At 34.9% G+C, this 24,875-nt stretch overlaps 3 protein-coding genes across 3 annotated transcripts; 2 read left to right on the top strand and 1 right to left on the bottom strand.

Annotated features, from left to right (window-relative positions):
* Nucleotides 1–3,820: 3,820 nt before the first annotated feature.
* Nucleotides 3,821–7,658, top strand: LOC113299851 (protein argonaute 7-like). The gene is made up of 3 exons (XM_026548950.1): nt 3,821–4,501; nt 4,800–6,048; nt 6,166–7,658. Exons 1-3 carry the CDS (start codon nt 4,090–4,092, stop codon nt 7,628–7,630), a joined length of 3,126 nt encoding a protein of 1,041 aa, XP_026404735.1. The 5' UTR covers nt 3,821–4,089; the 3' UTR covers nt 7,631–7,658.
* A 1,825-nt stretch (nt 7,659–9,483) lies between these two features.
* On the bottom strand, nt 9,484–12,213 carry LOC113299850 (transmembrane protein 230-like). Its single transcript, XM_026548948.1, has 3 exons — nt 12,058–12,213; nt 11,566–11,898; nt 9,484–10,267 (listed from the first exon to the last, which is right to left on the bottom strand). The coding sequence occupies exons 2-3, from the start codon at nt 11,828–11,830 to the stop codon at nt 10,188–10,190; spliced, it is 345 nt and encodes a 114-aa protein (XP_026404733.1). The 5' UTR covers nt 11,831–11,898; nt 12,058–12,213; the 3' UTR covers nt 9,484–10,187.
* Nucleotides 12,214–21,514: 9,301 nt separating this feature from the next.
* On the top strand, nt 21,515–23,685 carry LOC113299849. The gene is made up of 2 exons (XM_026548947.1): nt 21,515–23,051; nt 23,169–23,685. Exon 1 carries the CDS (start codon nt 21,921–21,923, stop codon nt 23,043–23,045), a length of 1,125 nt encoding a protein of 374 aa, XP_026404732.1. The 5' UTR covers nt 21,515–21,920; the 3' UTR covers nt 23,046–23,051; nt 23,169–23,685.
* Nucleotides 23,686–24,875: the final 1,190 nt, after the last annotated feature.

The following is a 24,875-nucleotide window of genomic DNA, read 5'->3' as shown; positions in this document are numbered from 1 at the left end:
CAGCCGTAAACACTTTCTGAAACTGTTTTTTCAGACCTAAAATCTTCGAAACCAACTGAAAGATCGATAAAAAGATTAAATAAAGAGTGGGTATTTCAATTCATACCTTATTGCTGTCATCTCAGGAGTCTGGGAGGCTGGTGCATCTCCTTCATTCAATTCCTCTTCATCTTCACTTTCTACTTCATTTGTTGAAGTTGGTTTCTCTGCTTCAAGAGGAGGTTGATTCGACGAAGAATGACCTAATTTTTCCTTTTCTTTCATGCTTTTATACAATGAGTTTAATCGACGACAATTTTTTTTTTTTGAATTGACGATTAATCGTTGATAAACGAAGAAGAATGGAAGAAGAAGAAGAACAAAAAAAAAAAAAGAAGAAGAAAAAAAAGAAGAAGAAAAAAGAAGAAGAAGAGAGGCAGAGAAGAAGAAGGGGAAGTGAATGAATAGGGGGCAGTTTTTTTTCCAGTTTTAATAATTTTTTGGTTTTTTTCATTAAATGATTTCTCAGTTTTTTATTTTATTAGATTAATTAGTTAATGGAATGATAGAAGTGTATTAAGTGAAAATAATTGAGGGTGTTTTTGAATTTTTACATAAATCTGATCTCCTCCTATACCACTTAGTCTCCACTTAGTCTTTTAAGCCCCCAAAGACCTACCCCTTAAAGCCCCAATAACAGAGTTCTAAAAATATGTTTGCAGTGTTTGCTTTACTTACACTTTTGCTTTTTAATGTTTGGTCCATTTAACGGTAAATATTGAAGATAAAAAAAAACTATGAAACTATTTTTTAGCATGGTTCTTTTCTATTTTTTTTTTCAAAGATTTAAGCTAATGTTGATGTTTCTTTAGTATCCTCGTAAAGTCTTTGCTTGATGAGATTAATGTCCACGGTTCAAAATTTCAAGATTGCTAATAGAGGTACTAAATTATTTGGGGGTGTATCAATATGTATATTGGAAAAAATACATATTGATAAGGGATTGGTATACACCCCCAAGCAATTTGGTACCCCTATTAGCAGCCTTGCAAAATTTTAAGCATCAAAATCTTTACCAATTAATTTTTTTTTTTCGTTAAGTATATTAAAAGAATTAATAATGTACATAAATTTTGAAAGGAAAAAGTCAAGCCCTTCTCTTTCATAAAACAGTTATCAGTATCGTACATCATGGAGGATCTAACACTCCCTCCGTTCCTTTTTAATATGCTGATTTTGTTTTTAGAGAAATTTAAGGAAATTAAGAGAATTAATCATTGAAAGTGGTCCTCATGACACTTGTCAATAAAAGAAGTGAAGTGAAATGGTCCCCATGATATTTGTCAGCAAAAGAAGTAAAATAAAATGGTCCACATGACACTTGTCATCAAAAGAAGTCAAAAGAAAAGTGGTCCCAAAAACTTAAAGTAACATTTGACTTTCTCAATTAGGAAACCAGCCTATTTTTTGAAACATTTATTTATAGAAACTAGCATATTAACAAGGAACGGAGGGAGTAGAAAATAAAGTTCCAACACTAGGGTTGTTCATGGTCGGTTTTGGTTCGGTTTCTAGCCAAACCAAAACCGAAACCAATACTATTGGTTTCTAAAAATCTAAACCAAACCAATCCGTTAACCATTGGTTCGGTTTCCAAATGGTTCCAGTTGGTTTCGGTTTGTCCCAGTGATTTTTGGTTAACCAATAATTATGTAAAACCAAAAAAAAAACACAAATTTACAGATATAAAAATCATAGTTGTTGATAGTACTGGTTTACACAAATTTACAGACAAAAAAAAATAAAAAAAAATATCAAGAATAGTTAAAGCTTACTCCAATTCTAGAGATCAAAAGAAGATATATAATATATCTTAATTTAGTTATTGACAAATAAAAAAGAAGGAAGACGGGAAGAAAAAAGTCGAGTAGCAGCGACTGTAGTTGGGGGTGGAGAAGGGAGGCGACTGAGAGAAGGAGAAACAGAAAGAGGGAGAGTATCATAATGAAATATTAGATTTAGGGTTTCTATTTATCCTCTAAATCAATGCGTAGAATCTAATACTTGTAAATAAACGGTAGAAATTAAGTTTAAAAATTAATCGGTTTTCCAATGGTTTTTGATTCGGTTTTAGAGGTCAAACCAAACCAAAACCAACACTATCGGTTTTCCATTTTCTACACCGTAACCAATCCATTAGAAAATGATTCGGTTTGGTTTCTTTCTAATTGGTCTGATTTGGTCCGAATCCAGCGGAAAACCGAAACCATGTTCAACCCTATCCAACACTGAAGCCAAGGATAAAATTTACAACTTTAATTAGCCTCTCAAATAGGGGAAAACTCAACCTATCTCTGTATTGTCTCCTGGTAAAAATTGTAAATGCATCTTCGTAGAAATTAGGACATGAGGTGGGGTGGTATAGAAATGTACTTCCTAACATAATGGTACCTTACAAGTTTCCAAGCACAAACATTAGAGACTAGACCAAAAGAATCATTTGTGTGAACAAGACAAATACTATCTTCACATAGTGGTGTAGTACTACCCCCAAGACCCATACACAAACCCCACACTGGAAGGACACCAATAACATCAACACAAAAGTTCACTAGATTTATGAGTTTGATGGTAATAAAAACTTGCCACAGGATGTCAGACCATCAGTTCGTCCAGGGCACTATGTATTAAATTTTTTTCTAGACCTTCCTTACTAGGTGCGGACCATTAGAGGTTGTCCTCCACCACAAAATTTGATAGGGGTGCGGTTTTAAGGTGTTAGTGAGACCTGCACGATTTTTGTTGGATGGTTGGATTTCATTGGTCCACAATTAGACTATGAAATTTGGTCTACCATTAGGTTTTTCTTTTTTTTTTTCTGGACGAAAAACCATATGTCGTTTAACTAGATTTTGCTTATCTAGCGCAGATTTCACGGTAGATATAGTCTCCTCTTCCTTCCTCTCCATAATAGGACCCCTCATTCATTTAGGTAATCCTCTTTAGAGCAAGGGGCTACAGTACAGCGAGTGTTCTCATTCAATATGAATGAGTATCACTGGATTTACTCAAATTAGGTGCTATTATGGAGTGAGAATACACACGCATTCATCAATAATCACTCACACACTCATTGGATCGAATGAGTTGGCGAAAGTGGACACTAAGCGGCTGAAAATCAGCCGTTTGGAGAAAAAATCACATTAAGCGGCTCAAAATCAATCTCTCAAACTATTTTTAATGTTTTATAAATTTAAAACTCTTAGATGCGGGATTCATAATTAGCTTTATTATTAAAGAAGAAGAAAAAGCTACGAGGAGGCATATGTTAAACCGCTTGGAGAAGATTTTTCCCTCTAAACATATAAACATCAACCGCTTAGTCTGTTCTTTTTTAGACTTTCACATTCACAAAACAACTCTCTCACTTAGTCTCTCACTCAATTTAGCACTAAATGAGTGTTAAAACACTCATTTCTTATGGTTGCTCTCAGGAGATATGGCGTAAAACATTACATTACTAATAGGTTACAAATTTATTGAAGAGGATATTTTAATTTTTGTCTTATATGAGACGTGGTACTCAATGCAGTGAATTGATACAGCAGTCATGGTAAAAACATAGTATCCAATTATCCATTGCCTTTTGATCTAATAGAATGAAATTGGAATCACCCCTCCTTTGACATAAAATGGCCCCTCCCATCTATGTAATTTGTTCCTTTGGTGCAAGGTAAAAACTCACGTACCTCCTCTCTCACTTTTTGGGTTGAAGATAAAATATTACTATTTGCCATCATTTTTAATCTTCTTCTTCTCTATGACTCAAGAGACAGAAAGAACTAAAAAACTCTAAAACCAATACCATCTTCTCCATCTTTTTTAAGACTAAAATACTAGAAGATATCTTAAACAAACACGCACTCTCTCTCTACTGCACTGCACCTGCAGCATTAGTAGTACTCTCTAGTTGCTGTCTATTGCAATGAATACTACTTTCTGATAAACCCATTCCATCTTCTTTGCCTCTTCTCTTTTCTGTTATATACACATGAATGCTCCTCCTCATCATCTAATTCTCTGATTTCTCTCTCACTAAAAAAAAAAATCATGGAAGAAACTGAAAAAGCTAAAACCAACAACAACAGCTACAGTAATTCTAAAACTAGATTTTGCAGAGGAAGGTCTACTAACCTTAATCATCACCACCAACATCATCATCATCAACAACAACAACAGCAGCAGCAACATTCATATCAAAATGGTTTCTTTTATCATAACAATAATCCATATCAAACATACCCACCTCTTCTTCCTTTACCTACACCACCTCCATTACTACATCTTCAATTTCCTCCTGCAACTCCTCTTCTTCCTCACAACTACAATAATAATAACTACAAGTCTAAACCCACCCATGTTCAGAAATCTTATTCATGGAAGCAGCAAATAAATCATCTTTCTCCTCCTCTTGCATCTTCCTCTGTTACCCAATCACCTCCATTGTTAACTGTTTCACAAGGTATGTAACTGTTCCCATTGTAGTTGTTTTTATACTTGATCCCATGACCTTGATGTTAATTGAAAAGGATAACCCATTTTGTCCCCTTTATTAGAACACAAGAAAAGACCTTTTGTGAATGAATCCAAGAAAAGTATGAATTAGAAAATGGAATTACTTTTTTTGATTCTGATGATAGAAAAATTTGTAGTTGTTGATTTTTCCTTACCTGGTTACTTTCCAATTTACAGTCTTCTTAATCTCGATTTAGTAATTTCTGACTTTATTTAGTAATTTCCCAATTTACATTTGATTTCAGCCGCTTCAAAAGCCCTCCAAAAGAAATTGAGTTTGCACACAACACAGAATGATGATGTAATGCCTATCAGTATGACTGTTGCATCAACAGTGGTAGCAAAAAGACCAGATTCTGGTGGACAAGATGGTGCAGTAATTCCCTTGCTTGCAAATCATTTCCTAGTTGAGTTTGATGCTTCGGAACGAATTTTTCATTACGATGTCGATATCTCTCCGCAGCCTTCCAAAGAAGTTGCTAGAATGATTAAGAAGCAGTTAGTGCAGGAAAACCAAGAATATTTGTCTGGTGCTCATCCAGCGTTTGATGGCAGAAAAAATTTGTACAGTTCTGTTGAATTCCAGGAGGATAAGCTCGAGTTCTTCGTTAATCTCCCAATACCCACCGCATCCAAATCATTTTTACATTCGGAAGGGAACAATGAATTGGTGGAGGAGAAGCTACAGAAATCTAAACTATTTCGGGTGAATATCAAACTTGTTTCGAAATTGGATGGAAATGAACTGGTTAGCTACTTGAGCAGAGACGGGGAAAGCTCAATTCCAATACCTCAGGATTATCTCCATGCATTGGATGTTGTTCTTCGAGAGGATTCAGCGGAGAAATGTATACCAGTTGGGAGGTCTCTATATTCAAGTTCAATGGGAGGAGGAACTACGGATATCGGAGGAGGTGCAGTTGGATTGAGAGGATTTTTCCAGAGTCTAAGACCAACCCAACAAGGCCTTGCTCTCAATGTGGATTTCTCTGTTACAGCTTTTCATGAGAGCATTGGAGTCATCCCTTATCTGCAGAAGAGGCTAGATTTCCTTCACGATCTTTCGCAGAGGAAGACAGCAAGTTTAGTTGGGGAAGAGAAGAAAGAAGTGGAGAAAGCTTTAAAAAACATCAGAGTTTTTGTTTGCCATCGAGAAACCGATCAGAAATATCGGGTTTTTGGCTTAACTGATGAAACTACTGAGGATCTTTGGTTTACAGAGAGAGACGGAACGACTCGTAGATTGGTGGATTACTTCAAGGATCACTACAATCATGATATACAGTTCAGGAACTTGCCGTGTTTGCAGATTAGTAGGAGTAAACCATGTTATCTTCCTATGGAACTCTGCATGGTATGTGAAGGCCAGAGATTTCTTACAAAGCTTTCAGATGATCAGACAGCGAAGATTCTTAAAATGGGGTGCCAACGTCCCAAGGAACGGAAAGCAATTATCGATGGAGTCATGGGAAGCAGATCAATTGGACCAACAAGGTAAAAATGTATCAAACAAATTTATGACTAATGGTTTTGGAGCAGCTTAGAGACTTCTTTCGTGGTACGTCTCACTAACTAACTTCTAAATTATGTGAATCCTATCTTTTTTGACAGTGGTGACAACGGGAAAGAGTTCAACCTTCAAATTTCAAGAGCAATGACACAATTGACCGGAAGAGTCCTTCAACCTCCTAAATTGAAGCTTGGTAATGGTGGCCATGTAACAGAACTAATTCCATCTCGGCAGGACCGGCAATGGAACCTTTTAGAGAGCCATGTCTTTGAAGGAACCAGAATTCATAGATGGGCATTAATAAGTTTCGGCGGCACCCCAGATCAAAGATCTTGCATTCCTAGATTCGTAAACCAGTTATCTCAAAGATGTGAGCAGTTGGGTATATATCTTAGCAGGAATCCCAGCCTTAGCTCACAATTTGAACCAATCCAAGTTCTTAACAATGTCTCGCTTTTGGAGTCCAAGCTTAAGAAAATTCACAGAGCAGCTGGTTCAAACAAGCTACAACTTCTAATATGTGTAATGGAGAGAAAACACAGAGGCTATGCAGATTTCAAACGAATTTCTGAGACAAGTACCGGTGTTGTTAGTCAATGCTGCTTGTATGGTAACCTTGCCAATAAGTTGAGCTCTCAGTTTCTTGCAAACTTGGCTCTCAAAATCAATGCCAAAGTCGGTGGGTCTACTGTAGCTTTGTATAACTCACTACCATCTCAATTGCCGAGATTGTTCGGCGCAGATGAACCAGCAATCTTCTTCGGGGCAGATGTTACTCATCCACATCCCCTTGATGATTTTAGCCCTTCCGTTGCAGCTGTGGTCGCAAGCATGAATTGGCCAGCAGCTAACAAGTACATTTCAAGAATCAGGTCTCAAACACACCGACAGGAAATAATCCAAGATCTCAAGGAAATGGTTGGAGAATTGCTGGAAGATTTTTATCAAGCAGTACATATACTTCCCAAGAGAATTATCTTTTTCCGAGACGGAGTTAGCGAAACCCAGTTCAAGAAAGTTCTTCAAGAGGAATTACAAGCCATCAAAGCTGGTTGTCTAAGGTTCCCTGAATATAGACCGACAATCACGTTTGCAGTTGTTCAGAAGAGACACCACACAAGACTGTTCCCAAACGAAACCGATCGAGCCTCTAGACATTCTGATGAAAATATACCTCCAGGTACAGTTGTGGATTCGGTGGTTACTCATCCGAAGGAATTCGATTTCTATCTTTGTAGCCATTGGGGTACAAAGGGAACAAGCCGTCCTACACATTACCATGTATTGTGGGATGAGAATGAATTCAGTTCAGATGAACTGCAGAAACTGGTATACAATCTATGTTACACATTTGCAAAGTGTACAAAACCAGTCTCTTTGATTCCTCCAGCTTATTATGCCCACCTTGCAGCTTACAGAGGTCGACTCTATCTCGATAGATCATCAGATTCAAGTGGTATAATCAGAACAACAACTTCCTCGATATCCCGGGCATCGCCTCTTCTGAAGACTACACCATTACCTAAACTAAGTGAAAATGTAAAGAAAACCATGTTTTATTGCTGATATATTCCTATCTATATTTTCTTGATAATTTTTATTTTTCTTGGTTACTCCTAATTAATCAATCCAACTAATAATCTTTAACCACTTCCTTGGGATCTTGAATAATTTAACTAGCTAGCTAGATAGCTGGTTCTTGGCTCAACAGCCAATAGCCTAATACTGTAAGTACCTAGCTAGTTAAATCTTTAAAAATGAGTTTTTGGCATCGACTAGTCTGTCTTAAAAGTTGTATGAAGATAACTTATAAGTGACTCAATCACTGTGACAGGAGCTAAACAACTTTGAGGCAGATTTTAGATTAGGTTCTAAAAGTAGATTAGACTGGATTTGTAGCCTTCTAGTTGTTGAAAAGTTGAACACATTCTGGATTGATTTGTTCAAGGAACCTCTAATTAATCTACCTAAAAAACAAAGAGTATGAGAGGTATTCTCATCCTAGGGGCAATCTGGGAAGAATAAAATAAAAGGATATTTGATGTCAAGATAGCATGATGCATACATTTTTCTTTGTCCATGCATGCAAATAAGACAAAGCTAAGGTGCATGGCAAAGGAATGACAGTAAGGCCTGTAGTTTGAAGATAAACTTTTTTTTCTCTTTTGAAGGAATTTGAAGATGATAATGAATAGGTGAAACTGACTGACTAATGGGAGGAGGCAATGTGAAGTTTGCAGAAACCACAGCAGTGATAATAAAGAGAATATATCAAAGGAAAACAGCTTAAGATAGAGATGGAACAATAACAGAGGATGGATGACATATCACTACTAGAACAAAGTAAGTAAGGCCTAATGGGTAACCAGTGAATCAGTGATTCAGTTTAACTGTTCAACTCTCACAGCTGTGTTGCAGAAAGTAGGAAGATTCAGGTTTTCTGGTACCCAGAGCCTGTGACCTCTCACTATCCTCTCAAAACTTATTTTAGTACTACTCTTCAGTCTCCAGTGTCCTCAGGCCACAGAATAGACAACACAAGAAGAGACGGAAAAGATGGGGAAAAGCGATGGAACAAAAACCAAAACAATACTGTACTGGAATTATTGCTGTATGTGCTACTGATGGTAGGACCAGCTATTTAACTAACAGTATTGCAAGTACCGGAGATTTTGAATCAGTGATTTAAAAAAAAATAAAATAAATTACCTTTTTCTACTTCTTAATTTTCATAGCTCTAAACATTATGAGCATTAGTGTGAAGATTGAAGAACATTAATGCAGAACAAAGTAACCTGTAGAAAATATGGATGGAATGCAGAAAAAAGTTTCAAATACAATTTCAGACACGAATAAACTTTCACCAGAAAGTGTGATGCTCATAATCTCGATAACTTTGAAGAACAACTAGATCCTTAGACCTCCTTTGCTGAGGAGTTCTTAATTCTGCAGAAGCAAATTGAAATTGTTCTTCGCCAGAAAAGTATCGGAAAACAAGGAAGCCATGAAGACCGAGAAGGAATGCTCTAAGAACACGGATATAGTCACGTTTTAAGAAGACATGACAACCAACAAACTTCATAAAAACTTACCACCTGATCTATATAAAGGCAAAAGATCAAGTAGCCAGAGTAGGATCTGGGCAGAGGAGAAGCGACTACGGCTACTACTACTATACTGATTGTTAAACCAAAATCCGTGAGAGTTTCAAATGAGAAACCCATGAGGCCATGTTAACTTACCACCTGATCTATAAAAAGCAAAAGATTAAGTAACCAGAGTAGGATCTTGGCAGAGGAGAAGCGACTACGGCTACTACTACTATTCTGATTGTTAAACCGAAATCCACGAGAGTTTCAAATAAGAAACCCATGAGGCCATGAGAATAGATGATGATGAGCCACAAGCGAAATATAGAATGTCAGAAAAAGAGGTAATCATCATAACATAGCATTAATACAGGAAACTGATGCTATTTAAGAGAAACAAGAAACATCTAAACCAAACCCTCGCACCCCAAGTGATCTTTAAGCTACCCGAAACACCAAAATTGCGCCAAAACTTTCTGTAACTTCAGCATGCCCATATGCCATATATCTTGGTGCCATCTTGAGTTGCATATTCTATTTGAATCTAAAATACCTCGCAACAAACCAGGAGCTGCAAGATGGCTACCAAGAAAAACCAGCATCCACAAATAGCATGACATGTTGAATCTAAACACTGCATCTAAATGTTAGCACAGCGACGGATCTCCCTATACAGAGTTCAGCTCATACAAAGACAATTAAGCTGACTGAGATAACCTGAGCCCGAAAATAGTTGACTGGCGAAACAATTCAATGAGCTCTAGATTCATGTACAGTTTTACTGCAGATACCATTCATCGTATAATCCTCATATATACACATACCAAAGACATTTAGTACGCACTCATACTTATATTGAGAGATACAAAGGCATGGATCATTCTCAACACAAAATGAAATATTCGATCATGAAACCAATATGAAACTACTAAGACTACCTCTGGAGAGAACTGCAATTCGATAGTTACATGCCACTATGCTAGTGAATAAACCAGGACAAAACCGATCCTGAAGAAGAGACCTCCCAAACAACCTCAATAACCAGGGATAGATGCGAACCGATACCCTTGTGCACCCCTCCACGAGTAGTAAGCTATCCTGGTCTCGTAAAACCCTGCATATACGTATTTGGGAACTTATTGAGTTCATTAAACTTGTTTTCATGAGATCAATTTATACATGATAGTGCTGTTTATGACTTAATCAAAAAAGGGATTTCACAATCTAAATTGCTCCAGTTGTTGCCCGTGTGGTTTACAAACAAATAATTTTACACTCAAAATTTAGTTCAGCTACAAAGCATAGAGAAGTGACAGCATGCCTCTTAATAACATGCACGGTCCATCACCCACTTAGGTTTTAATGGTTATTTAAGTATGTTTTTGCCCAAACCCCATAACTAGACCTTTTATTCAAATTTTGCCCCCATACGGTGAGAATTATTCTTTCCCCCTCTAATCTTCAATCCTAGCTCAGCCCCTGGTCAGTACCAGATTTATTTAGTGTTATGTACCAAACCCCCTTCCCTAGAAACCCCAAAACTGCCAGCCTTCCTCTTATAAAATTCTCTGTTAGGATTTACTGATGGGAAATATATTAGACAACAACAACATATAGCCTAAATTTCAAAGGCACTACTAGATTAGTATGTCTCATTTCTAAGGCACTCTGTTAGGATCTAATCAGTGGCATGCTCGTATGTCTTATTTCTAATTTAAAACTATCTCAGTTCATTGAAGTCATCATCTTGCAAACCCCGAAAAGACCCAAGGAGCTCCTAATGACAACACCGGATAGATGTATGTCCAAAGAAAGTGAACAAGCAGAGCTATCTCCAGCTACTGTTCTAAGGTTTTTACTTATTCTGATGTTGATAGTATAATTCTGGTTTTGAAAAGATAGAAGTACATTTTGACAGCTTAATCAATGGGCAAGGGCAATGCTAGAGTTCCCTAAAAGACAACTTCCTAAAGAAAAACTGACCTTAAACTGAAGCACATATTAGCTTTACTAAGATAAAAAGCTATAACATGTTAAAACTATATATCTGCAACGTTTGTGTGTCATATCAGATATACTTGCACAAAGATAGGTTCGGAAATTCGCAATTGAAAACCAGTGATCGTTCACAGATTACACTAAGACAACATACCAATCTCTTGTTGTTATCTATACATGGATGTAATATTTATGTTCCTCACATACTTAATCAACTTAAAATTGTAGAATCAAAACCTAGAATAGCAATATACGGCAAAATGAAAACAGGTTTAAATCATAGTTTCTACTGTTTCCCAACTGCGAAGTGCAAACATTATAACGAATAACATACAGCACATCACCGATTGCTATAATTCATCAAAATGTGATAAAATGCAAACAAACATAATACTGAGAAACTGCAATACATACCAGGAAGAAATGCGAGGACACCAAGTGTAAAGAGGCCATAAGCCTGAGATTTTTCGCCTCCCATATGACCAGATAAGATAAAGAAAGCCAGAAAGAGAAGCAACGATCCAAGCAAGAGAAGGAAAAGCGCTAGTAAAATGGACTTCCATGGAATCTTATCGAATGATTTAGGAGTATATGCAAAACGCGGATCATCTGAACTTCCATTATAATCATCATCGTCTACAGGTAGACGTGAATACTGCACGTTACGCCGTGTTGCCATAATCACTTATACTCAGAAATACTTAAAACCTCACAGAAGCAAATCAATTCAAGAAATCTCAGTTCATCCTGCAAAAAAAAAACCTAAAAAATCATCAGAAATTCAATAAAAAATGAGACAAGACGCTGATTCGGACGAAATCAAAACCAATTGAAATCAGAATCTAGGAGAATACCAGATCTAATACTACAGAAATCAAAAACCAGAGATTGAATTGAAAAATGTACCTGAATTTTCAAAGGGAAGATTGTAGTGGAATCGAATCTGAGAGGACCAAGACCAATACAAGAAGCAACTAAAGCAAGGTGGAATATCTAATGTGGGCTACGGAGGTTTGGAATATAACTCACACGAGCGGGATGATCCCGCTGAGTTAGTGAGTCAAGTCCACAAAAGTAAAAAACAACACTAGTGCGGCCACTGCCGGTGCCACCAAAGGCGTGAGATAAATTACTTGATGTGAACCACCTATGAAAGTGGGCATATGGGGCGAATTGAAAATTAACATTTATCACGTAGTGTTTGGATACCAGAAGCTGAAAAAGTCAGAAGCACGAATGTTTCGTTTTATAAAAAGTTGACTTTTTTTTATTTATAGAAGTCATTTTGAAATTCAGTTGCCAAATTAATTTATGGCTTTTCGGTTTTTAGAAATCAAAAAACAACTTTTCAACTACCCTACTAAACAGCCTATAAATATACTCTGAGACGACATTTCCGATGAGAGTAACAAATCCATCTTTGACCGTAGCCAGACGATTTTGATGGTGGAGATCTCAACTTTGACATTTTAGGGTTTTGATTATTTTTTTTTTGGTTTTTTTGATCAGATCGATCGTCAGATGATTTTTTTCTCAATTCTTCGGAAGATTCCACAGTTTATGGAGTGGTACGGGAGAACTTAATAAAGATTTTGCTTCTGGAAATGAGAATTCAAATGGGTTTCTTCTGAAAACCCTAAAACTGCCAAATAGAGGCCACTTTTTGCGGAAGAGAAAAGTATTAAAGTCCGTTCGTTTGTTTGTAAACTTTCTTTTCGCAAACCTTAGTCTATCAATAGTAAGATAATCTCTATTTGCTTAAATTTAGGGTTTGTGACAATTTTCTTGTTGGGTTTTTTTATTGGAAGGAGGTTATCTTTCAACATCGTGAAAGAAACTATGGGTAATGCTTGGAATCTTAACATATATTTTTAGCATGTCCTTACATGAAGACTCTAAGTTCATTTTATAGGTTGTTTGTCATGGATCGAACTTGGGTTTGTTTCTGTATTGCTAGTATTGCAGGTGTCCCATTATTCTCTTGTAAGAATATTTTAGCAAGAAAATAAATGAAATGCTAGGAATTGCGTCGAATGGATGCAGGTACGTAGTGATTTCTCTAATGTTTTTCCAGTCTCTTGTGAAGGGAAAGAATTTGTAGCTTCATTTGAATATGCTTGGAAACCTCCAAGATGTAAATCTTGTGTCAAGTTTGGGCCTTCAAAGGCTAAATACCTTACGGTGAGCAAGAAGGTGTCGATGCCTATAGTGAATAAGGAGGGAAAGGAAGGTGTAGAAGGTACTAAGTTAACGAAAGAGACTATTGATCTTCAAAAAAGGTCTGTAGAATTGATTGAGAACATTGACCTTGGACCAGATGCTACCAATATGGATGAAAATTTGAATGTGCATGGGAATGAGGTAGTAGGGGTTTCCAATGCAAACTCCAGTATATGGGAAGTGATAATTACGTATTCCTGCAAACTATAGTTTAGCATATCAAATCTATATCTCAATTTATAGTCTACTAGAGTCAGTCTCAGACTTGTAATGGAGCATGGTAGTTGAATATCATAATTCACCAATCAACCTTGAAGATTGAAGATTGAAGAACAACGATGTCTACGGAAACTTCATCAACAAAGGTATGTGAACACCGACTATCCTATTGTAAGTACCCTCAAGCTCGTCAACGTTATTAGACCAGTCAAGAGACGAATTAGCCGTTAATGACTTGATTAATCGAATATGAATTTTAATTAGAGGAAATTAATTCAACATTAATTTGAAGATGAGACTAGTATCATTGGTTAAATCTCGAAAAGTTATGCGAAATGGACCACTCGAACGTGTCAATCGGATACCAGAAAAAGAATATATCATCAAATTACTGAGAAGGGTAAAATAGTCTTTTTGTATAAGACCGACCTGGGCTGCCCATATCAGTTATTCTAGGTTCCTAAGTAATTTACACGGATAAACTCAAGATGAATTCGAAGAAGTCATATTTCTTTTTTATTTTCTATCCTCATGTTTCTTCTTTCTTCTTTTTCTCTGGCGTTTCAGAGAGATAAATTGTGCTGAGAAATTTCTTAGAAAGCTTGAGATAGATCAATTGAGCTGTGAAATGGTAACTGAGATCGAAGATACCCATGTATATGGACGTAGAAGAACTGATGATGGCGAGGGATCGATTGAACCCAGTTAGTCTATATTAACAACGATCGATTCAAGGGATGAGCTAGTGGATTGAGGATCTCGAGGTAGGCGAGGCTTGTCTTCAGATCAGGTGGGACTCTGTAGCATTCTTGTAATCATTAAGATTATTTTATCTGTGAACATGTGTTTGTAAACGAATGAGTATGTGTGTTTGACATGCGTTGTGTGATTTCCCTGCAAGAAGTGTCTGTGGTCTCCCCGCAGCTTCTTGTTAAGTATAATAGGGCGGCGTAGTATATGTCGGAAATATTATTTATTTCTGTTTATAATAGGGCGGTGTGGTATCCGTCGGCAATATTACTTATTTTTGTTTATAATAGGGCGTTGTAGTTATCCGTCGGCAATATTATATATACTATTTTATTTGGGGAAAATCACTCATATGCATATTGTACTTGATTGTTCAGTCTTAGTAGTATGACTGGGTTACTATGACCTTGACTTATGAAGAAATTCTAGGTTCATGACTAGAAATGGTCATTATTTGGAGACTTCGGTCTACGAATAATGATTGGGACTTTTGTGAATCTGATATGCGGGGCCAAATCATAGTAATCAAAACCTTATTATATTCTAGACTTAGATGGTGGCATTGGGATTTATGAGGTGTACGCATTCCACGATAATATATTATGGTACCTGGATTCATGCTATCATTTGGGATATGAGTTATTCCTAGCATCTTCTTCTCCATTGAGTGGGACGAGGTTGGCATAACATATGTTTAGGTTGTTTAATTCATTTCTCGTAGATCTATCCGGTGGTGGATATTTCACGGATACTTCCACGATGGACGCAATATCTGGGGAAGTGAGTTGAAGCAATCTTCTGCTCTATGTTGTGTGTAAAAGTTTTTTTTATCGTTTTTATTTAGTAGAAATGTGAAGCATATTAGTGATTACTTGGAAGTTATTTATTTGGCACCCCTTTGGGATGACGTGCTCACTCGTTCCCACTTCAGTTTTCAGTAATCATAAAGAAAGGAGCGTTATAAGATATCCGTTTTCATAGCTTTGTGCTTTACCGGATCTGGTGTTGTCATGTATCTTGTATTACATGTATTCTTTCTTTATTATGTAAAACAACACATTTATATATTCATATCACATGAGAGACTTTCAAATATACTGTATCAGAGAGTCTGGGTTTGTTTTTTTAGCACTTTAGGTGAAGATGGTTCTTCAAATCGATAATCTGGATTTTGATGCTTCAATTAGATTGTAGTCCTTCTAGCTAAGCAGGTAATTAGGTTGGGGCGTCACACCTATTTACTGATATTATCTACCATTTTATCTATTGAAACATGTCGTATGACTTGAGTATTATGATGAACATTTCAAATAAAAATTCAAGCAACAAGAAGTATTCAAGTTAGTTATTATTTTCACAAATTATTTGGCTAAGTTCGCGAACTTGAACTTATAAATTAATAATATTGCTGAATTAAATCTCAACTAACTCACGTACATGAACTGATTTTTTCAGTTTGCTAACTAGTTGATTTTGAGATGTTCGTGGTACTCTTTCTTTCAATAGCACAAGAACTACATTCCAATCCGAAGTCTAATAGTAGGCTAGTGTCTGTGTAACAGATTAACATAGTATTGTGTTCTTGCTCTGGACTTGGTCCCGGCGTTTTTCTACACATTTCAATTTTCCTCGTTAACAAATTTTATGGTTCCTTATGTTATTTATTTTCTGCATTATATTGTTTATCTTTATAGTTAAAATATCATAAGTTGTACATTAAACAACCTAGACAATTTTCAAGCGCAGAACTCTACATAACCTACAAGATTTATTCTTGTGAATTCATATCTTCAACTATGGATTACAGTACCTACAAGATTTATTTTTGTGAATTCATATATTCAAATATACATTACAAGACTTGTTTCTTGGTAGAATTCGGTTCATATGCATTTCGGGTACATACTATGTTGATTCTTGGATATTGATTTTTGAAATCATCCAAGTAAACTTGTTGTACATCTCAGGTACATGATCTCATCTATTGATGTATACTACTGATTGTGAAAAGTTTGTCCACACAGGATTCCGAACGAAAAAGTTGGTGGTGTACTTGGTACCCTCTCTTTTTTACAGTTCTCTCATAAAATTCTAAGCACAAGTCAAAATTGAAATCCCCTAATTTGATGTAATTCCCAAAGAAAAAAACATTAACGACCTTTCTTTATACATGAGAATGATTTTCCTTGGACATAAATCTAATATTTTTATACAGGAGAAATACTATTATTAGACTTTAGAGGAATAAAAATAATCATCAACAGAAATTTGCTCTTCTTAGCCAGTTATGAACAAACAATCAATAGTATAAATTTAGTGATATAATTCACATAATATCTTATTATATTCTACCCATGTATGAACATATAAATTAAAATCACTATCTTAATTTCCTGCAGTTACAGACGAGAAAAATTAAAAGGATGACCAATGACTATCTTATGGAATCCCTGTAATACGTACACAATATGATCATGAAAATATCAAGTATTATAATTATTCTTAGAAGTTTACTCCTATATTCGCCAATTACGAAAAAAAAGAATAAAGAACCTAACTTAGAGAAAAACATGATATCAAGTTCCAATTACACGAGAAGATAAAACAAAGAACAATCTCATAAAAGATAAATAATACATAAAAATAATCAATAAAATGATACTTAAATGGAAAATATTTGGATGATTTATACTAACATTAAGTTGATTTCGTTTCTTATTAACATGATGGTTGAACGAGTTAAGTCTCGAAGTTCCATACTTTTGAGATTTATTATTATTAGTATTTTTTTGTTATCTTTTTATCTTGATGACCAATACCAACATTTTTACATGACATACTTTTTCACTATAAAGATTTTTCTTGTAAACGCAACTTTAAATAATGTTGTCCAACCAAACTGCCAGTTCTTTTTATTCTCAACTTTATCAGTTTTAACTTTTATTTCCAATCGTCCATGGACTAATTAGCTAGCGATTTTAATTGATCAATCTTACTTGGTTGTGAAACTTGATAAATGGCTGATATTTTATGTTTGATTCAATTTGGTTAGAAGCATTCATTTATCATGTTTGATTCATATGATTTATCTACTGAATACGGTTTTTCTAATTTCTTATTCTAAATAAGTAAAATATTAGCGGTTACACATATTTGAAATTAGGATTTAAATTTTACAAACAAAGTTTTAAAAAATGTAGAAGTATACGTTTTACAAACCAAACAAACTTCCGTTCGGTCTAAGCTTGAAAAATATCAATACAAAATAGTATCAAAGTTTGCTATAGATGTGAGGCTGAATTTCAACAACGCCATGTTCCACAATCCTGCCGTTCGGTCTAAGTTTGAAACCTATCAATAAAAAATAATATCATAGTTTGCTATAGATGTGAGCCTGACTTTCAACAACGCCATGTTCTACAATCCCGTCGTTCGGTCTAAGCTTAAAACAGATCAACACAATATTGTATCAGAGTTTTCTATAGATGTGAGGCTGACTTTCAACAACACCCTACAATCCCGCCGTTCGGTCTAAGCTTGAAACAGATCAATATTTCTATGAATATTTATCCATATCTAGTTGTTTTGTTTTTTTCAATTCTATTTTTCAAGTAGTTATTCTTATTATGTTTTTGAACACATATACGTTTTATAATTAAGTTAATTAGTTTTGTATACAAATTAAATATATTAAGATAAATGCATTATTAGTTTTGCCATGACTATTTTTAAAGTACTTAAATAGTAACACGTATATTAATATCAAATAACTATATGCAAGAATGAAGATTCCTATCATCAAAGAAAACGTATGTTTAGAGAAAAAAAGTCATTTATAGATAATTATATGTAATAAAAACAATTCAGTACACAAAATTAATATATGTATAAACTTGTAGCAAAATTCATTTATTCAAAAACGTGAAACATAAAAGGGAATGAATGAAATAGTAGATACCAAAAATAAAAATTCATATATAATCTCAACTTCTTAATATTTCTTTTGGCATTTGGGAAACTATTGAAATCACATAGATTATTTATTACATTTCTTGACTGGACATTTTCGTGTCAAACATCATTAATCATGGACTAATTTTTATACCTTAGCCTTCAATTGTTGAACGAGTTTTTCGGTAAGAGATGAACGCGTTGACTTGTATACTTCAGTATTCTTAGAACCAACAACTATAGGGATCTCAATAATAACATCCATAAGATCTTTCTCTGTTTACGAGATAAGTATCCATATATGCATGTTTTCAATTGTATGGTTAATGCTATCTTTTTATAGAAGTTCTAACTCTACGAATTTCTTCTCAAAAAGTGTCAAATTATATTTATATTTCTCTAGCAATTTGGCATAATTCTTATTCGACCTGTGTTTTCTGTCAATTGTAGTTGCACAAGGTGATGAACTAACTTTATATGAACAACCGGGGGATAGAGTTGTGGAACCACTTTTTTGTTTCACTTCGTCAACTTCTATCTTCATTTATAAAAACATCAAGGTCATGCGAATCTTAGGTTAAAGTTAGGTTTGCTTAATAATAACGAGTTTCAATAAAAACAGAGTCGATTTGGACATTTGATCACAATCAGGTTTGATGTTGATTTAATTGCAGAAACATAGGCTCCTAATTCACAAATTCTCATATTCTTCCCAAAACCAGAGACATTCACTTAGTTTGTGTTAACTTTGAAATTGACTCAGTAAACAACACGAATCACTAAACCGATCAAAATCATATTGTATATCATAAAAATATCTTGAAACTAACTTTGAAAACCAAATATTTCATTTCAATACAATCTAACCCGAGATTTTGTCATGAAAACAATAATAAACTAAAACCAAACACAGTTTCTATTTAAATCAATATATTGAAATTACATATGAATATTAGACTTGAAATCTATCATGGAAACTCGTTGATTTTCATAATGAAAATAAAAATATGGAAATTGGAACTGGTAAACTGAAAGTGTATAGATTGATATATATATAGGGTGACTAATTTACCTTTGCGGACGAGGTCTCTATCTTATATCTTCTTCCCAAAGCTTTTGTTTTCTAAGGTGAAACTGGTATGAAGAAAAACAAAAGGAGGGAAAGACGTTGGATAGTTATTCATGCCTAAAATAAGGAGCGTGGAAAAGACGAAAATGACATGTTTCCCCTCAAATAAACCGACATGCGAATGGGTGTATTTTATTATGAGAAATATAATCACAGACAAGAGAGATGGAGAGACAAAAACATACCCTTAAGTTTTACTTTCATAGTGAAATCGTAAACTTGCAAAATCAAATATTTAGTTTGTTATTTTTGTTTGAAGAGAGAATGTTAAAATATCGTGTAAGGAAATCAAAACAGTTTTTAAAAAAAAACATCTTATTGACAAATGAAGAATTTCAAACTAAAGAGTATAGCCAGTGAAAACATTACAAGAATATCTAAGTTGTTGTTGCACAACATCAAGATAGGTATATTCACAAAAAAATTTCCTTCGACTTCCTTCTACCCAACACAATACGTTAAGCTTCGTCCGAATAACCCATCAAAGGTCGAGTAGTAATAAATTCCCAATGTCAATATTCTTTCCTTTTAAGTTTACTTATGCGCCGTAGAGTATTCACAACGGAGGCTAAATTTCCTATATGTGGATAAAAATTCAAGCACAATGAGCCTTTATCTTCATTTGACTCATCATTAAATTTTCGCAACATCCAAATATACATTTGCCGTCGTAATTTAATTCTTATAAATTTGTTTCTCTTCATCAAAAAAAAGGTCGTATGTAAAAAGAAGAAAATTGAGGATTTTTATTTTTACAAATAGTTAGATAATGTGAAAGTTATCCAAGAGTGGTATGGGTAAATTGAAATTAGTAGAGGTATATGTATAGGAGAGTAGGGGAGATAGTTGGTTAAAAGTAACCGCCGGTCAGATTTCTCCGAGTTCTTTTCCCATAGTGGCGTGACGATTTGTCAGGCCTCTTGGGACGGCAAACTGAAAAATTTGATAATGTAGGAACGGGCCTAAAAAAGGGTTATACTACGGGGTTAACAAATACGTTAGAGTGAATGTGCTCGATAGTCAATTTAGAAATAATAAGCAGAGAGTATTTGGTGAGACATCGGAATAAATGAGCCTGATAGTTAATTTTGAAATAATAAGCCGACTATATCTGGTGAATGGGTTGCCAAATTATTCGCAATCATGAATAATTTGCATATAATGCTAGGAGTTCGCTTTTAATGCGAACCGAATACTACGAATTCATTTGCTAATTATACGCGAATGCTACATGCATCACTAACCAGTCTTTACATTCTTAATCTCATGCCAATTCTTTGCTGGATCATCTTAAGGTATCCAAAGAGACCTAAAAGTTTCATGATCCAAAGTCTTTTCAAGGTAAAGTTATTTTGGAAATTATATATATTATATTTTTATTATGAACAGTGCACAACAACAATCACTTATTCTTTAGAAATCAAATTTCACAATGACTTGTGAGAGCAAAAAAACAAAAATCTTATTCGTAATATTCGTAAAAAAGAACACCTTAACTTACGGTAATTATTTTTACTTCTGGTTGTCAAACATGCTATAAAATCAGGGGCGAACCAGGGCTTAATTTAGCCCAATCAAAAACCCATCTTCCTGGAATGCAAGGCACCAAAAATCCAGTCAAACAAGCAATGGAATCCTAGAAAACATAGAGATGTCATAAATACAACACAAGTCTTTGAAAAAATATCTTATTAACGGCGTACAACAACAATTACTCATTTTTTGGAAACCAAATTTCTGGATGACTTCTAAAAGCAAAAAAAGCAAAATTTTATTTATGATCCTGTAAAACAAGACAGAAAAAAATGTTTTAACTTTTGGAAATTACTTTTACTTCTGGTTGTTAAACATGCTACAACTTTGAACCTATTTGGAAACCACTCCAAAAATCATTTATAGACTCCCGGAAACAAAAAAGTCAGAAATTAATTTGGATATACAATTTTACCATAACCTTCGCAAACAATTTTTTTTTTTTTTGTTGCTTTTTTACTTTTCGTGAAGAACCAAAAACATTCTGCTGATGGCCTAATTTAGCCCATTCAAAGACCCATCCATGGGACACACACTAAAATGCCTTGAATGCAAGGCACCTGGAATCAAGTCCAATAAAATCCCAGAAGAATGAAATGTCATACACAGTTACACACAACACAAGTCTTTTGAAAAGAATATCAAGTATTATATTATCTCTGTCTCTCTAGACTTTTCGGATCTCCTCTTTTGCAGAAACCTTCCACATGATCTCAGGACTGAGATTATTATATTCTCACGCCATGAACACACCACCTTTTATATCCAATCTTCAACAATTCCAATACACGTGATAGCCCTAGAATAGAGACATTTTCCTGAAGATCGCCCGGTAAATTTTACTTTCTTAAGCTCTTACTATCACAATTTCCATGCCTTGGGTAAGTTACTTTACGTTATTTCTTCAGTAGATTTACAGAAATATGGAGGAAAATTTTCTCAAAATTTAGATTTCTGAGATTAAAAGATGGATGAATCTAGTGAAATAAGAAGCCCCAAGATTGAATTACAGTGTTTGGTTGATACTGAAGAAGAAAAGAATGAAGAAGAGGAGAAGGTGTTAGTGGAATTACAGAGAAATGGAGGAAATCAAACTCCGACTCCACGAAGAAGAAAGAGTTTTTGTCCAGATCATGAGTTTCATTCATTGAATGCATTAGAAATTTTACAAGAAACAATACGGATTCTTAGATACAATTCATCTGGATTTATGATAATTGCAGCTTTACTTATATGTCCTGTTTGTGCTGTTGTGTTATCTAATGTCTTTGTTGATCAATCAGTTATGAAGAGATTAACTATAAGGCTTCTATTGGTTGCAAGATCAAGTGGGATTCCGCTAAGACCATTAGTTAAAGTATCTTGTCAACGTGTAGCCGAAATGACGCTTTCTGCTATTTTTTGTTTCCCAATGTACATGACATTGTCACTGTTATCCAAAGCAGCAATTGTTTACTGTGTAGATGCTACTTATCTCAGGAGGAAATTTGATTTGTTTAACTTCTTTTCAAGTATTTTCAAGATTTGGAAGCGTCTTGTTATAACATATATGTGGGTATGTATGGTGGTTGCTGGTGTTTTAGCTTTGTTTCTACTTCTGCTTGTAGCTGTTTGCAATGTGTTCACTATTTTCGGGTGCCCGTCTCATTTGATTATCTATCCTGCACTGGGGGTTGGCTTGGTTTTCTCGGTTATGTTTGCAAATGCAATTATTATATGCAATCTCGCCATTGTGATATCGGTTCTGGAGGTTGTGTCAGGTCCAGAAGCTTTGTTAAGGTCTGGGGTTTTAATTCGAGGACAAACTCAAGTGGGTCTTCTAATATTTCTCGGATCAACAATAGGGATGGCATTTGTTGAGGGTTTGTTTGAGCATAGAGTTAAGACATTGAGTTATGGAGATGGGTCTTCTAGGATATGGGAAGGTCCTCTATTGGTTATTGTGTATTCGTTCGTTGTTCTTATTGATTCTATGATGAGTGCAGTTTTCTATTTCACTTGTAGATTATCTAATATAGACACTTCAGAAGAAGATGGACATACATTGGTAGAAGCTGCAGCCAGTTCACCGGTATCATTGAGTGTTCAGTAACAATATCTTTTATCATGGAGTGTTCAGATTATCTAATATAGACACTTCAGAAGAAGATGGATATATACATTGGTAGAAACTGCAGCCAGTTCACCGGTATCATTGAGTGTTCAGTAACAATATCTTTTATACAAAACAGACATTACAGAATTATGGCAGGTTGGACATATATAGAGGGATCTCATTTGGTTCTCCAACTGTTCCTTGAAGCTAGCTTGTGATGAGTTCTTTGTTAGTACTTCTACAAGCTCAAAGGGTTGAATAAATGACTGGGAAGAGGCTGCGTCGTTCACAACCATGTTGAATTAATTATATTCAATTGGAGAAACTTTGGACATCGTGGTTCATATATATCAGGTTCATTATATGGTCTTATTAGAAAGTTAATAGAAACTGTTCAGAAAGTGGTTTTTCATTTTATTACATTTTCTTTTTCCATTTATTTCCTATCTATCTATACAGGAATTTCATAGTAGTCATGTATGGAAAATTTTGGAAATAATAGAACAACGTTAACCTGTCAAACGTAAGACGGACTGAGTGATTCTTTTTTTTTCTGCTATAACATAGTATTGGAATTCTATCGGCTATGCTTTGTATAACTGTTCGATATTCATGAAGTTATTTACCATTAAAGTAAGTCTCATGTTGTATAAGTTTTACCATGTGTGTTACACATAATAATTCGAGATTCCTAATGTATTTTACTGTGTAACCTGCAATATGCTGTTTGGTAATGCAAGATCATCTGTGGTGCTACAAACAGATGCCAGCTTCTTAAAATGGAAAGGTACATTTTGTTTTGTTATCAATCCTCCATAACTAACAGTAGTTGCACCTATTTGGTGACTATTTTCAAGGAGCAAATAAATTGCAGTCTATCATTTGGGCACAAGGATATGAATGGACTGGCTACAACTCCGTTCTGTCTTTTATCAGTTAGAATTATATGACAGCTTTTGGCTAACATTTTAGTTGATAAATGGTGGCTCATGTTTACGGATCGTTGGGTAACTGTTTTCTCAATCTTCATCTCAGTATTGTGTATTCTCTGATCTACTTAACCTGTAGTTAAGACTTCGTTGAATTGAGTTCTGTAGTCAAACTGGAAAACAACATTTTAAGCTCTGGTCACCTTCTTGTTACCTTTTGTGTCTTTATATCTTCAATTTGAATTGAGTTCCATCCTGTGATGATGTATGCAGGTACTTTGTTGGCATGACCACTAATGAAAGGATTTCATCCTGAATTATTTGCTGGAAATCATCTTTTGGAGACCTCAGAGGGACTGAAGAAAAGGTACTACTACCTTTACTTTGTAAGATTTGTTGTTAAATCAAATGTCTTTTCAACTCTGATAAAAACTATTTAACTATGAAGTTACACACCGTACTGGCAATAAGAACTTTATGTCTTTGTTCATCTTAGTAATAAACGAGCCTGCTACTTCCAATAGCCTAATTACTAAGACTGATAGTGAACTCCAAACTTAGTTCTCTCAGACTCAGATCGAGAAAAAGTGGAATTCGTTACAATGCAAGCACACTTGGAGCTTTGCAATGGACTGTCACAAGGAATATAAATTTTTACAGTTAATGTCACTTATAAAAAGCTTATTGAAGCTCATTGTTAGTTACTCCAGACCGATCAAAAGTCTGGCTTAGGTTATGGACATCAGAAACTTCCTCGTGAAATACCTAAATTCTCACGGAACAACAGACAAATCGTTTTTTTGTTGTTGGGGGAGGCAAACGTTAGCGATGGAGCCTTGGATGATTTGGAAAAAACAGCATTTTCAGCTATCTCTTTGAGATACAGTAAGTCGGTTTC

The sequence above is a fragment of the Papaver somniferum genome, chromosome 7 (genome assembly GCF_003573695.1).
Source record: "Papaver somniferum cultivar HN1 chromosome 7, ASM357369v1, whole genome shotgun sequence".
NCBI classification, from domain to species: domain Eukaryota; kingdom Viridiplantae; phylum Streptophyta; class Magnoliopsida; order Ranunculales; family Papaveraceae; genus Papaver; species Papaver somniferum.
Note: the sequence above shows the minus strand (reverse complement) of the source record. Positions and strands in the feature narration are given on the sequence as shown.